The sequence below is a fragment of the Nannospalax galili genome, unplaced genomic scaffold (genome assembly GCF_000622305.1).
Source record: "Nannospalax galili isolate Female #2095 unplaced genomic scaffold, S.galili_v1.0 scaffold1138, whole genome shotgun sequence".
In the NCBI taxonomy this organism is placed as follows: Eukaryota; Metazoa; Chordata; class Mammalia; order Rodentia; family Spalacidae; genus Nannospalax; species Nannospalax galili.
In genome coordinates this window covers 1,360,894-1,374,788 of record NW_008342297.1, presented here as the reverse complement: position 1 = coordinate 1,374,788, position 13,895 = coordinate 1,360,894, and the positions used below count along the sequence as shown (strand labels likewise).

The window sequence follows — 13,895 nt, the reverse complement described above, 5'->3', positions numbered from 1 at the left end:
TTTTTTCCAACTCAATGTCAGATAGGAAACTCTAATTTATTGAGACAGGGTCTCCCTGTAGCTGGCCTGGAACTTGCTATGTAGACCAGGCTGGCCTCACAGAAATCTGCCTGCCTCTGCCTCCTGAGTGCTGGGATTAAAGTCATGCACCACCACACCCAACCAGGAAACTATAATTTAAAACATTCAGTCAGGAGCCAGGGAGAAAGCACAGCGGTTAAGAGCACTGGCTGCTCTTGTAGAGGACCCTGGTTCTGGTCTCAGCACCCACATGGCAGCTAAAAACTGTCCATAATTCCAATTCCGGGGATCCAACACCAGTCTCCGACCTCTGCAGGCATTGCACGACTTGGGTGTGCTTACACACATACAGGCAATACACTCATATGCATAAAATAAAAATAATAGGCTGGGCATGGTGGCACATGCCTTTAATCCCACCACTTGGGAGGCAGAGGCAGGCGGATCTTTGTGAATTTGAGGCCAGCTTGGTCTTCATAGTTAGTTCCAGGACAGCTGGGGCTACAGGGAGACCCTGTCTCAAAAAGACAAAAATAAATAAATAAGTAAATAAAAATAATAAACTATTTAAAACTTGCAGCCAGACACAGTGATACCTGCAATTTCATCATGTGGGAGTGTGAGGCAGAAAAATTAAGAGTTCAAAACCATCTTCAGCTATAGGAAGTTCAAAGTTTGCCTGGGCTACATGAAACCCTGTCTTTAGAAAATAAAAATAGGGGCTGAGGAGATGGCTCAGCAGTTAAGAGTGCTTGTTGTTCTTCCCACACAAGCCCCCATGTCATATGGCACACAATTACTTGTAATTTTGAGTCCAAGGGATCTTGCACCCTTTTCTGGCCTCCGTGGGCACCTGCACTTATATGCACATAATTATACATAGACACACATATACATAATTAAAAATAAGGGTAGATGGTTCAGTGGTTAAGAGCACTGGCTGCCCTTACAGAGAACCCAGGTTCAATTCCCAGCACCCACATAGCAGCTGAAAACCATCTGTAACTCCATTTTCAGGGAATCTGATGCCCTCTTCTGACCTCTGTAGGCATTGCATAATATGTGTGCACTTACATGCATGCAGTCAAAATACACATAAAATAATTAAAATATTTTTAAAAAATAAATCTTGAAGCCAGGCATAGTGTCACACACCTTTAGTCGCAGCACTTGCGAAGCAGAGCTCTGAGGTCAAGGCTCACTTGATCTGCATAGTGAGTTCCAGGCCAGGCAGGGATACCTAGTGAGACCTTGCCCAAAAAAAACAAGCAAACAAGCAAGAAAGAAAAAGAAATATATCTTGGTGGGGGTGGGGGATTAAAAGATTCTTCTAGCTGGGCGTAGTGACACATGCCTTTAATCCCAGCATTCAGTCTTCTTTTTAGGTTGAAGGGTTTTATTACCTTTAAGAAGCTATTAGCTAGAATAAAACATTGCAAGCATTTGTGTCAAAACAAATAACGCTCTCTCAATTAGCAGAGAAAGCAGTACATCCGTTAAATTAGAGACACATACAGAGCTTCACACAGCATGGTCCAGCCAGCACCCCAACCTCCCACCCCAGCACTCAGTCTTTATATCACCAGACAGACAGATTGAAGAGTGAGCTCTGGTCCCAGGGTTTTCTTGCTGACCTGGGCCAGTGGCATTTTCTGATCTAATTGCAGTTGTGCTGAGACTATTTCTCCAAAGCTTTTCCTACAGTAGCTTTTTTAAACTTTTTTTTTTTGCTTTCTTTTTTTTAATGTGTACGAATGTATTACCTGTTTGTATGTAAGTGCACCCATACCATGCAATGCCCACAGAGATCAGAAGAGGACATCAGATCCCCTGGAACTAGAGTTACAGACAGTTGTTAGCTGCCATGTGAGTTCTGGGAATCAAACCTGGGTCCTCTGCAAGAGCAGCTAAGTGCTCTTAACCACTGAGCCATCTCTCTTAGCCCTTGGTTTTATTTTTTAACCTTCAGTCTGATGTCCATGTTGCTGTGGTGGGTGTATAGGAATTGTTGAGAAATAAGAGGCTTGTACAGAACAGGCCAAGTAAGGAGTGTCTTCTGAAACCCTTGGATTTAAGGTGTCTAGTCCAAATCTGAGCTCAGAGGAGGTTGGCAGGATAGTAGTATCAGTTTTCCTTCTTGGGTTGGAGAAGCTTTCTCTTATATGTATAGGAATGGGTAAGCAGATTTGTAGTACTTAGAATTGTAAAATATGATCTAAGCAAAAATGTATATACTGGAGTTTTTTTAATTTAATTATTTAAATAAAATTAAAATTTAAAAGACCAGAAGTGTAGCTTAGTTGTAAAGTGTTTGCTTAGCATTTGAAAGGTCCTGGATTCCATCCCCAGCACAATAAATTAATGAATTTGAAATATGCAGGGGAAGGGCACCAAGTAGGTAAAGGAGCTGCAGCGACTAGAAGCATAGAAAGCTCGTGGGAGAATTGGTTAGGACTCACACACCCGGAGAAGAGGGGTGCGTATCGCATTCCGTGCCTCTGCTGGATATCCCTAGGTTGTCTTGTGTGACTCTTCTGTGGAGCAGCAAAACCTAGACTGCCCATCTGAATGCCGTCACCCACACAGTGCATAGCAGCTGCACTGGGCAGGACCCTCCACTGCCAGCGAGTCAAACAGTGGGAGCATGTGGTAAGGAAGTCTGGGGCTTTGGAAGCCACCTGAAAGCTGGAGGACCAAGGCCTGCCCCAGAAGCCCACATAGCGGGAAAGGGTAGGTTGATGTGTCCCTGCATCCCCACATGGAAGACTCTTCCTCAAATGTGTGACTCCAGCTTCAGGACCCCAGAATTGGCCACCCCAGTGTCCCGGCCTGGCCTCCTAGCTGCTGTGGTGCAGCAGTCCCTGCCTCCCGCTGTTTGGGGGATTGGGGGCAAAGAAAAAAAGCACATGTAAGCTGTATCAGCTGCTCAGCTCTTTGCTGGCATTAACCATCTTTCACAGATTTTGCTTCTTTACTTGGATAGCGTTAATTTTCTTTTTCTTTGTTAATCTTTTTAGGGAAAAAAAAAACTTTTTCCATTGAATGTTCATGTTTCTTTTTTGAGATAATGTAGGTCAGGCTGGCCTCTAACTCACAATGTAGCTCAAGCTGTCCTCAAACTCAGTAAACCAGATGATTTTGAACTCCTGCTCTACTTCCTAAGCACTGGGGTTACAAGCTTGTTCCACCATGCCTGGTCTCTGTTCTGTCTTTCTAATTCTCGTTATTAGATGTTGGCCCTCTTAGACTAGTCTCCACTTTTGGCTTTTTTTAATGTTTTATTTATTATTTTTTATATTATTTTATGTGTATACTTATGTAAGTGCACCCGTGTTGTGCAGTGCCCATGGAGGTCAGAGGAGGGCATCAGATCCTCTGGAACTGGATGGCTACAGTTATATTTGAATCTTTGGGTATTTTCAACTTTCTTATTTAAATTATCATGCAGAATATTTGGTTTCATTATGGTATAAAAAAATTTTTTTTTCTATGTGTATGTGTGTATTGCCTGCATGTAGGTAAGTGCACCCATGCCATACAGTGCCCATGGAGGACAGAAGAGGCTGTTGGATCACCTGGAACTGGAGTTATGGGACAGTTGTTAGCTACCATGTGGGTGCTAGGATGTGAACCCGAGTCTTCTGCAAGAACAGTGTTCTTAACCGCTGAGCCATCTCTCCAGCCCCACATTTTAAAATTTATTGTATATATGCATGTGTGTATAAATGTTTAGAAGTCAGAGGACTCTCCTTCAACATATGTCCTGAGGATTGAACTCAAGTCATCAGACTTAGCAAGCACCTTTACCAGCTGAGCCATCTCACTAGCCCCTCTTTTTGTATCTTTCCTCACCTATTTTTCTAGACTTTTCCTTTTCCCTTAATGGTTATTAGTGTCTCATATATTGTATCAGACACATGATATAAAATATAAACATTTAAGTTAAAAGCCATTTTTGACTAAGAATAAGCTGAGCAGCCTCATAAAGTTAACCATGAACCACAGAAAATCACCTAAAATACACAGAACCATATAAAACATGTAGCATTTAAAAGTGTTATGTCATGTCTCTTTTAAAGATTATTTGTGTATGTGTGTGTGTGTGTGTGTGTGTGTGTGTGTGTGTGTGTGTGTGTGTTTGTGTTTAAACATGAAGCCAGAAGAAAACATTGGATCTCCTGGAGATGGAGTTTGAGGTAGTTGTGAGCTGCCTAATATGGGCTCTAGGAATTAAACTCCTGTCCTCTGCAAGGGCAGAAAGCATTCTTAACAGCTGATCCATGTCTTTTTAAACATTTTGTTAAAAGCTTGCATTTTTGTCTGTAATCTCTTATCTCTTGAATTGGCTTTTTGCCTTCATTTTTTGTCTATTTTTCATAGTAAATGCCTTCTTAAATTCCTGATAATTCTTGGCTCTGTGTGTGTGTGTGTGTGTGTGTGTACATGCACACAGGTACACACATGCAAAAACATGAGTGTAGGTCAGAGAAGAACTTTTAGGAGTCGGTTCTTCATTCTGTCTTTCTACCATGGGGTCTGGAGCTCAGGTTCTCTTATTTATGTAACAAGGACTTTTACCTACTGTGCCATCTTTCCAGCCCTTGGCTGTCTTCTCATATTTAAAAGCAGGGCATTAAAAAGCTGTTTGAGGGGCTGGAGAGGCTGCTCAGCGGTTAAGAAGACTGGTTGTTCTTGGCCAGGTGTGGTGGTGCACGCCTTTAATTCCAGCACTCGGGAGGCAGAGGCAGGCAGATCTCTGTGAGTTCAAGGCCAGCCTGGTCTACATAGAAGTTCCAGACAAAAAAAAAAAAAGGAAGACGAGTTGTTCTTGCAGAAGACCCGGGTTTGAATCCCAGAACCCACATGGCAGCTAACAACTGTCCGTAACTAGGGGATCCAACAGCCTCTTCTGTCCTACATGCAGGCAATACACACATACACATAAAATAAAAAAAAATTTAAAAATTAAAAAGCTGTTTGAGATGAGAGTTTGGTGCTAGTGTGTGAAGTATATGGACTGTAGTCTTCACTATAGGGGTATCTGCATGAGTCATTTCTATGGAGGTATCTGATAGCTGATCTTTTAGGTCTTTTATTACCTTAGTTGATCAAATTTCTGTTGTCAATTTTTAAATTTTTCACTTTTTTTTTAAATCGCATTCATTTATTTTGTGTGCACGTATGTGGGTGCATGTGTGCCACAACACATGGAAGTTAAACCCATGTGGGTCTTCAGGATTGATGGCAAGCACCTCTACCAGCTGAGCCAACTCTCTAGCTCCTCACTATTGGTTTTCTATCCCTTTCTTAGAATTTCTAGGTGCTGTCTTTGAATTTTTTTTTTTTTCCTTCCCAGTGCTGGAGATTAAACCAGGGCCTTGAAATTGCTGGGCAAGCACTCTACTACTGAGCTATACCCTAGTCCTTGTCTTTGGATTCTTATGATGTAGGATGACGTTGATTAAAATATCTCCTGGGTGGGGGGAGGCTAGAGAGGTGGCTCAGTGGTTAAGAGCATTGTCTGGTCTTGCAGAGGACCTGGGTTCAGTTCTCAGCACCCACATGGCAGCTAGCAACTATCTGTAACACCAAATTCAAGAGGATCCCACACCCTCTTCTGACCTCTGTGGGCACCAAGCATGTACATAGTGTACTTACATACATGTAGGCAAAACACTTGTACACATAAAATACAAATAAGTACATCAAAAAATTTAAAGAAATAAAACTCCTACAGTCTCTGTCTCTCCCTTTAGATAATTTAGGACTCTCTTACATATCCTCATCAATTTTCATGGCCCTGAGCTGATTGATAGAATTGCTACAAAGTAAGCAAAAGTTGATAGGAGCAAAGTAGACTAGACTAGACTGCAAAGTAGGCATCACTTTCAGAGCCTTATTTTTCCTTAATCATAATGATCAGAAATTGGATGAACCTTCGAGATGCTGAGACAGGGAAGATACTCTGGCAAGGAACAGAAGACCTGTCTGTCCCTGGTGTGGAGCATGAAGGTACTTTCCAGCCCTTGTGTGCACAGGCTATGCCCAGTGCAAAGCAGACCATAGCATCTGGGAGCTAAATTAACATATACCTAATAGGCAGTTGAGCCCCAAAGGCACAGCACACAAATCTATACATTGACAAATCTGACATTGCTTTCTCTTGTTTTACATTTCTTTCTCTCACTTCCCTGAATCCATTTTATGCTGAAATTTTAGCATTAGAACATACCTAAATTTAGGTATAATGGCATATTCCTGTAATCCCAACACTTGGGAGGCTGAGACAGAAGATCAGGAGTTCAAGGCCAGCCTGGACTACATGAGATCCATCCTATCTCATGTGTGTGTATACATACATATACATGAACAAACAAAACCCAAATGACATAAGCTAAGATTTCAACTTTTTCTGAAGGAGAAAGAAAAAATAATTACAGCGAATAGAACAGAATAAAGAGAAAACACTCACGTAGCCTGAATAGAGAGAGAGAGTGCTCACACAGCCTGTGCCTGCCAAGAGCAGCTAGGTGAAGCCTACAGGCCCCAGATCTGGTGTAAAGATCTCCACCTTCATCTGGAATGTAATACAGTTACCAAGGCATTTTCTGAAATTTAAGATACATGACGAGTTCTCTACATCAGCCAGAAGACGCTCCCAGGAATCTAAAGTCCTGTGGTTTTCATTTAGAATGGTTACCAGTATTTCTTTTTCTCATCAGCCCGTGTGCCCAAGAAAATCCTCAAGTGCAAGGCAGTGTCTCGAGAATTGAACTTTTCTTCAGCAGAGCAAATGGAAAAATTCCGCCTGGAACAAAAAGTTTATTTCAAAGGCCAATGTCTAGAAGGTATTCTGCTACATGTATGCATGAAACTGGAGCTTCACATGGCCAGGGTGAAAGGGAAAGCAGTACTTTGAAAATATTCATGGGGTCTGTAATAGAATTCCTTCATTCTGCAGCAGTGGGGGCAGTAAGAACAAGGCTGAATACCTGGGGCTCTGACCCTGGAAGCCGGAGTACCTGTGCCTGGCTTGGTGTTGATTTGCTATTATGAGCTCTTGGAGGAAGTAACTATGATCAAATACAATACAGAGCTGTACCTACAGCATCATAAGACATGTCTGGTAAGGGCTTCCTGCATTGAGTTCACAAAGTGTACAAGACCGTGTAGACACCTTGGAACTAATATTCTAAGTGAAAAGGCCTACCCCTGTTTTAGGTCACATCCAGGCTGCTTTTAAGAAATACTGCTTCTCTGTGAGTTCAAGGCCGGTCTGATCTACGTAGTGAGTTCCAGGTCAGCTGGGGCTGCAGGGAGACCCTGTCTCAAAAAGACGAGAAAAAAAAAAAAGAAAGAGAGAAAGAAATATTGCTTATAGTGCTGAGTAGCACAATAGAAAGAATGGTTAGATGTTTTCACTATTACTTGATGTGGTTAAAAACAATAAGCCAGAGAAAAATCAAAACTTTTCTTACAAGACTTGTGATTTTAACATTTTACTATCCTATTACATTTTAGCCTAGGTCTTTGAAAATGGCAGATAATGATAAAAATTGAAGACATTGTCACCTTTTGTCCCAATACTCGAGAGGCTGAGGCAAGCGGATCTCTGTGAATTCCAGGCCAGCCTGGTCTACATAGTGAGTTCCAGGACAGCTGGGGCTACAGGGAGACTTTGTACCAAGTCAGATTAATGATGGAAAGAAAATAAAAGCTATTATGTAAGATATTATAAATTATTATATTTACACAAAATGTAAATACACAAAAACGTATATTGATATATATGTAGATAGAATCATATGTACAAGAAACTTACTTGTGTTCCCAGTACTATAGCTTCTTTTGAAGACTGTACACTATTTGTTAGTTTAATATGGAAATAAATTCAATCTGTCTTGCTTAAAAAAAAAAAAAAAAGAAAGAAATACTTCTATTGACTTCTATTGTGTCCTGCTCACCCCCATAAGAAGGAAGCCTCTGGCACAATTCAAAAGAGAGCCTGTGGAGTTGTTCATGTCCTTTCTTAAGCTTCTGCTAGGAGGTCTCTGACAGGTTCCTTTGGTGGTTCTGGAGTAGGAAGAGGCTCACTCTAAAGAAGGGGTAAAATAGCGTATGTTCCCCATACCCGCAGATCACACCTGCTCACTGACTTTTCCTTCTTCCTTCAGAGTGGTTCTTCGAGTTTGGCTTTGTGATACCTAACTCCACAAATACCTGGCAGTCCTTGATAGAGGCAGCACCTGAGTCCCAGATGATGCCAGCCAGCGTCCTAACGTGAGTGAGGTCCCAGGAAATTTTGAAATGTGTCTCAGAGCAGGAATTCCAGGCAGGTGGGACTCCTGATCCCAATCATAAGCAGAGAACTCTGGAGAAGTAAGAATAAAAGAGTACCCAAGGAGTGTGTATGGTTACTGACTTTTGTCCTATGAAAAAGAGCAAAATAAAAAAACTTCAGACCACATTTTGCATTTCTAGTTCACCCTATTTGTCTTCTTGGGCAGTAATACACCATACTTTGCTGAGCCTTAATCTTTTATCTTTAAACAATGAATGATTCTCTCGCAGAGGCAGAGTGAAGGGAACTGGCACAAAATAGATAGCAAATCCAGCAACTTCCCTCTCTCCTGACTGTTTTTCTTGGGGCTCTGAACATTGTCAGGATCACAGTAACAAGTCTGCTGAAGTGCTAATTCTGTCTTTGAGGATAATATTTAGGTATAGTTTTTCAGAGACTGGTCTATAATTTAATAATTATACTTCCCAATCAAAGAATAGTTCATTTGTCTTGTCAAAATGGCTCAACGGGTAAAAGTGCTTGCCGACACAAACCTGACAACCTGAGTTTGATTCCTAGAATCCACATTAGAAGAGAGCTGTGTCCCCTGAAACTTCCTTTGACTTCCACACATGCACCATCGTACATATCCTGTACACACACACACACACACACACACACACACACACACACAAATAATAATTGACCTGAACTCACTGTCTAGACCAGGCTGGCCTTGAACCACAACGAACCACCTGCCTCTGCCTCCCAAGTGCTGGGATTAAAGGTGTGCGCCACCACGCCTGGCTATAAAATAATTTTTTTGAAGCATGGTCAGTAATGCCCACCTAACCATTCTCTTGGGAAAAGATATTAGTCTTTCAAATGTTTCAGTAGGACTGGGGATGCAACTCAGTGGGCTGACCTGGCATTTATGAGTTCCATTCCCAGCACTACCCCACTACCCACCAAAGTTTCAAAGTTTCTATCTTCTTTTTGTGTGTGTGTGTGTATGTGTGTGTGTGTTTTTGAGACAGGGTCTCCCTGTAGCCCCAGCTGTCCTGGAACTCACTATGTAGATCAGGCTGGCCTCGAACCCACAGAGATCCGTCTGCCTCTGCCTCCTGAGTGCTGGGATTAAAGTCGTACACCACCATGCCTAGCAGTACTACCTTCTTTTTTTTATTTTTTATTTTTTTACTTTTTTTTTGTCTTTTTGAGACAGGGTCTCCCTTTAGCCCCAGCTGTCCTGGAACTCACTATGTAGACCAGGCTGGCCTTGAACTCACAGAGATCCACCTACCTCTGCTTTCTGAATGCTGGGATCAAAGGCGTGCGCCACCATGCCCAGCTCAGCCTGGGTTTTTTTTTTTTTTATATTTTATTATTTTTATTTTATGTGTACATGTATTGCCTGCATGTAGGTAAGTGCACCCATGTCATACAATGCCTGTGAAGGTCAGAAGAGGCTGTCGGATCCCCTGTTACGGACAGTTGTTAGTGGCCATGTGAGTGCTAGGATTCGAACCCGTGTCTTCTGCAAGAATAACCAGTGTTCTTAACCGCTAAGCCATCTCTCCAGCCCCAGTACTATCTTAAGAGTTGAGACCTTGGGCTGGGGAGATGGCTCAGCAGTTAAGAACACTTGCTGTTCTTGCAGAAGACCCGGGTTCAATTCCCAGCACCCACGTGGCAACTGGCAACTATCTGTAACTCTAGTTCCAGGCAACATACTCAGACACATAAATAAAAATAATAAAATATTTTGCCAGGCATGGTGGTGCACGTCTTTAATCCCAGCACTTGGGAGGCAGAAGCAAGCAGATCCCTGTGAGTTCAAGGCCAGCCTGGTCTACATAGTGACTTCCAGGCCAGCAGGGGCTACAAGGAGACCCTGTCTCAAAAAATAAATAAATAAAATAAAATATTTTTTAAAAATAGTTGAGACCTAAGATAACTATGTAATACCAGATAATCTGTTTCTATAGGTGCTTTATGAAAACCATATCAAAAATATAAATAGAGATACAGAGGTTATTTATATTTTAGGGTTTTTTTTGTTTTGTTTTGTTTTTGTCTTTTTGAGATAGGGTCTCCCTGTAGCCCCAGCTGTCCTGGAACTCACTATGTAGACCAGGCTGGCCTTGAACTCAAAGAGATCCACCTGCCTCTGCCTCCCGAGTGCTGGGATTAAAGGCATGCGCCACCACACCCAGCCTTATTTTAAGTTTTTATAGTTTGTTTTTGGTCTTTTGTTTAGGGGGGATTAATGTTTGGGGGGGGCTTTTTTGGTTTTTGGAGAGTTTTGGGGGTGGTGAGTTAGGGTCTTACTATGTAGCACTGCCTGACCTGAAACTTTCTATGTAGACCAGGATCACCTCGAACTCACAGAGCTCTACCTGCCTCTGCCTCCTGAGTGCTGGGATTAAAGGCCTTTGCCACCACACCTGGCCTTGTAGTTAGTTAGTTTTGCTTGTTTGTTTTTTCTTTAACAGATGATTATTCTGAGACTAGGCCTTACTATGTAGCTTAGTCTTGTCCCTCCAGTCCTAGCCTCCTGAGTGTGGACTTTTAGGCATGTGCCACCACAGCCAGCTGTTTCATAGATTTCAGCACTAGTAGCAAGCTAGATCCTTTGCCCTTTGTTGATCTAGTATTCTGTGTGGGTGAGTGTGTGTGTGTGTGTGTGTGTGTGTGTGTGTGTGTGTGTATACATGAATGCGCACAGAGGAGTAGTTACACACTGAACTATAACTGCTAGTTATTAATTACCCTGAGTAATTACTAATTATCAAAGTATAAAAATCAGTAAATCTATGCTAAAATACTTTTGCATTATATCCCATCTTGCTTTTAGAATCCCCCCCCAAACAGTACTTAATCTTTGAGGACCCCAGCTCAATAGTGAGGCTGGGTATGGTAGTGCTTACCTGAAGTCTCAGCACTTGGGAAGCAGAGACAGAAGAATCAGGAGTTCAAGGCCATCCTCAGCTATATAGCAAATCCTAGGCCAATCTTGGCTATGTGAGACTATCTCAAGAATTATTTGTTAAGGCCACAATATTCCATTTTACAAATGGGAATCCTGCCAGGGTCGTTATTCAGTGATGTTCTTGCCTGGCAATCACAGGTCCTGGGAACAATCTCTGGCACTGCAAAAAAAAGAATAGGGCACTGAGATAATCATCTAACCACACAAAAAAACCAAAATCATACCCTTACAATACAGTACCTCAGGTTCTTTGGTTGTAAGCCACAGAAGCAAACTCTGGCTAATAGAACTGAATTAGAGCAAACGGACACCTGGGCAGCTTGAAAGATACAGGGGCAGGAATTCATGGATGGCTTCTTCAAGGAGCAGCCAGAGGAAGGACACTCAGAGGAGAGAATCCGATTGGCCTGAATTAGAGCCTGTGGCCACCCCTTTGCAAGGTGAAGGAGAGATCGCTCAGCTGACACAGGTACTAGAAAAGAAATGGCTCACAAAAAGAAGAGCAGAGTGCTGCTGTCAGATTCGGTGACTGTAGGGTAGGCCGGCCCTAGCGGTTCACTCTAGGTAGCTTTGTAGGAAAAGACACCTCCCTTGAGGTCAGCCAAGAATCTACAGTCATCCATTTGTAATCCAGTCATACATGGGATCTGTATGCAGCCTGTATCAGCACTCTACAAGGACATTAGTGTACGAAAACAGAGCTGTGCTCTCAGTTCTGACTTCTGAGATTGATGCAGGCAGACTAGTCACATAAGTTCAATGCCATTTGAGCCCTGTGAGAATCTAAACCAGATGGACAACACTTTTTTGTTTTGTTTTGCTTTGGAGTTTTGTTGTTTTATTTTGTTTTGGTGTTTTATTCTTGTTGTTGTTTTGAGACAGGGTCTCCCTGTAACCCCAGCTGACCTGGAACTCACCTTGTAGACCAGGCTGGCCTCAGACTCACACAGATCCACCAGCCTCTGCCTCCCAAGTGCTGGAATTAAAGGCATGCACCACCACACCTGGCTTTGCTCTTATTTCAAGATAGTCTCACTGTATATCCCAGGCTAACCTTGAACTCATGATCCTCCTGTCTCAGACTTGTGGGTATTGGGATTATAGGTGTGCACTACCATACCCAGCTTTGAACAAGTACTTTAATGGCCCAGTATGTGTACCCAGCCCAGGGAACCCAGATGGAAAGTGAAGTGGAGCCTGTGCCTGTCATGCTCACTTTTTTTTGCCCTCTCAATTCTGCTTTCTCACAGGGGAAATGTCATCATAGAGACAAAGTTTTTTGACGACGATCTTCTTGTAAGCACATCCAAAGTGAGGCTTTTCTACGTTTGAGAACTTGTTGCATTCAAGAATTTGGGTTTGTGAGGAGGAAGAAGCTTTACTTTTTTCCTTCACACATTTGATTTCTGACACTGCAGCTGATTCCTTCAACACAGAACCCACCTGTGGCCACCAGAGGACCAGCTCTGTGTAGGTAACCAGATGGCTTTTTTCTCCCAAAACCTCCATCTTCACTGATGAGACTAAACTCCCAACCCCAGCCCAGGGCAGGGGCAAGCCTCGACTCCTTCCTGGTGCAACCATGGGAACAATCCCATACCAGGAGCCGATAATGCACCTGTCACCTCCCTGCCTCCTCCTGCAGGCTTTCTTTGGCCTCTGGTTTTGGAAAAATTCACTTTCCTGACCCATGTTTAGTTTTTTCCTACCATTTCTATTTCATACATTCTCATACCTGTAACTTGTAAAATAGACTGTGATATTATTATTACATAATGTAATTAAAACATTAAAATATTCCTACAGTCTTTAGCATGGCACCGCTTCCAGCTCTCCTTTTTTCTGGAATATGAACCTATCTCCATGACAGAAGAAAGCTACTTAACAGGTCATAGGATTACAAGTACATTGTAACTCCAGAAATACAGTGATGGATCCTATTCCCGAATGCCTCCATTGCTGAGAATGTACATCAGAAATGTACTGATGGGGAAACATCTGAGGTGAGGTTAAGAGGTCAGAGGAAGCCTACATGGAAGACATGCAGTGCATCTGCAGTGCCCTCAGGTCTGACACAGGAAAGCAAAAGGAACTCTTTGATAGGAACTTGCTTCTGAGTCATGATAGCCTTCACTGTCCTTTGTAAACATACTGTATTAGTCACTTTTCTGCTGCTGTGATAGAAACACTGACCAAAGCAATTTATAGAAGGAAGAGTTTATTTGAGCTTACAGTTCCAGGGGAATTTACAGTCCATCATGCAGAGAGGCATGGCAGCAGAGAGGTAGCTGGAGGAGGAGCAGAAACCAAGCTCTACATATTCCAGCAGGCACAGGAAACAAGAGAGCAACTGGAGATCCAGCAAGGCTTAAGAACGCTCTAAGCCCATTCCCAGTGATGTGCTTCCTCCAGGATAGCCACACCTTCTAAAACTTCCCAAAACAGCGCTACCATCTGGGACAAAATGTCCAAATATTTGGAGCCTAAGGGGGACATTTCATTCAAACCACCACATTCCATCCCCCGGCCCCTATAGGCTCATGACTATATAAAATGCAAAATGCATTTAGTCCAACTTTAAAGGTCCTCATAGTCATTATC

General features: G+C 42.6%; 1 protein-coding gene across 1 annotated transcript in view; it reads left to right on the top strand.

Annotated features, from left to right (window-relative positions):
• Nucleotides 1-13,114, top strand: part of Pde6d (phosphodiesterase 6D) — a 53,372-nt gene extending 40,258 nt beyond the window's left edge. The window contains exons 2-5 of the mRNA XM_008838077.2: nucleotides 5,945-6,033; nucleotides 6,744-6,869; nucleotides 8,196-8,301; nucleotides 12,545-13,114. Coding sequence (XP_008836299.1) covers nucleotides 5,945-6,033; nucleotides 6,744-6,869; nucleotides 8,196-8,301; nucleotides 12,545-12,626 — 403 coding nt within the window. The 3' untranslated portion in view covers nucleotides 12,627-13,114. The remainder of the gene's footprint in view (nucleotides 1-5,944; nucleotides 6,034-6,743; nucleotides 6,870-8,195; nucleotides 8,302-12,544) is intronic.
• Nucleotides 13,115-13,895: the final 781 nt, after the last annotated feature.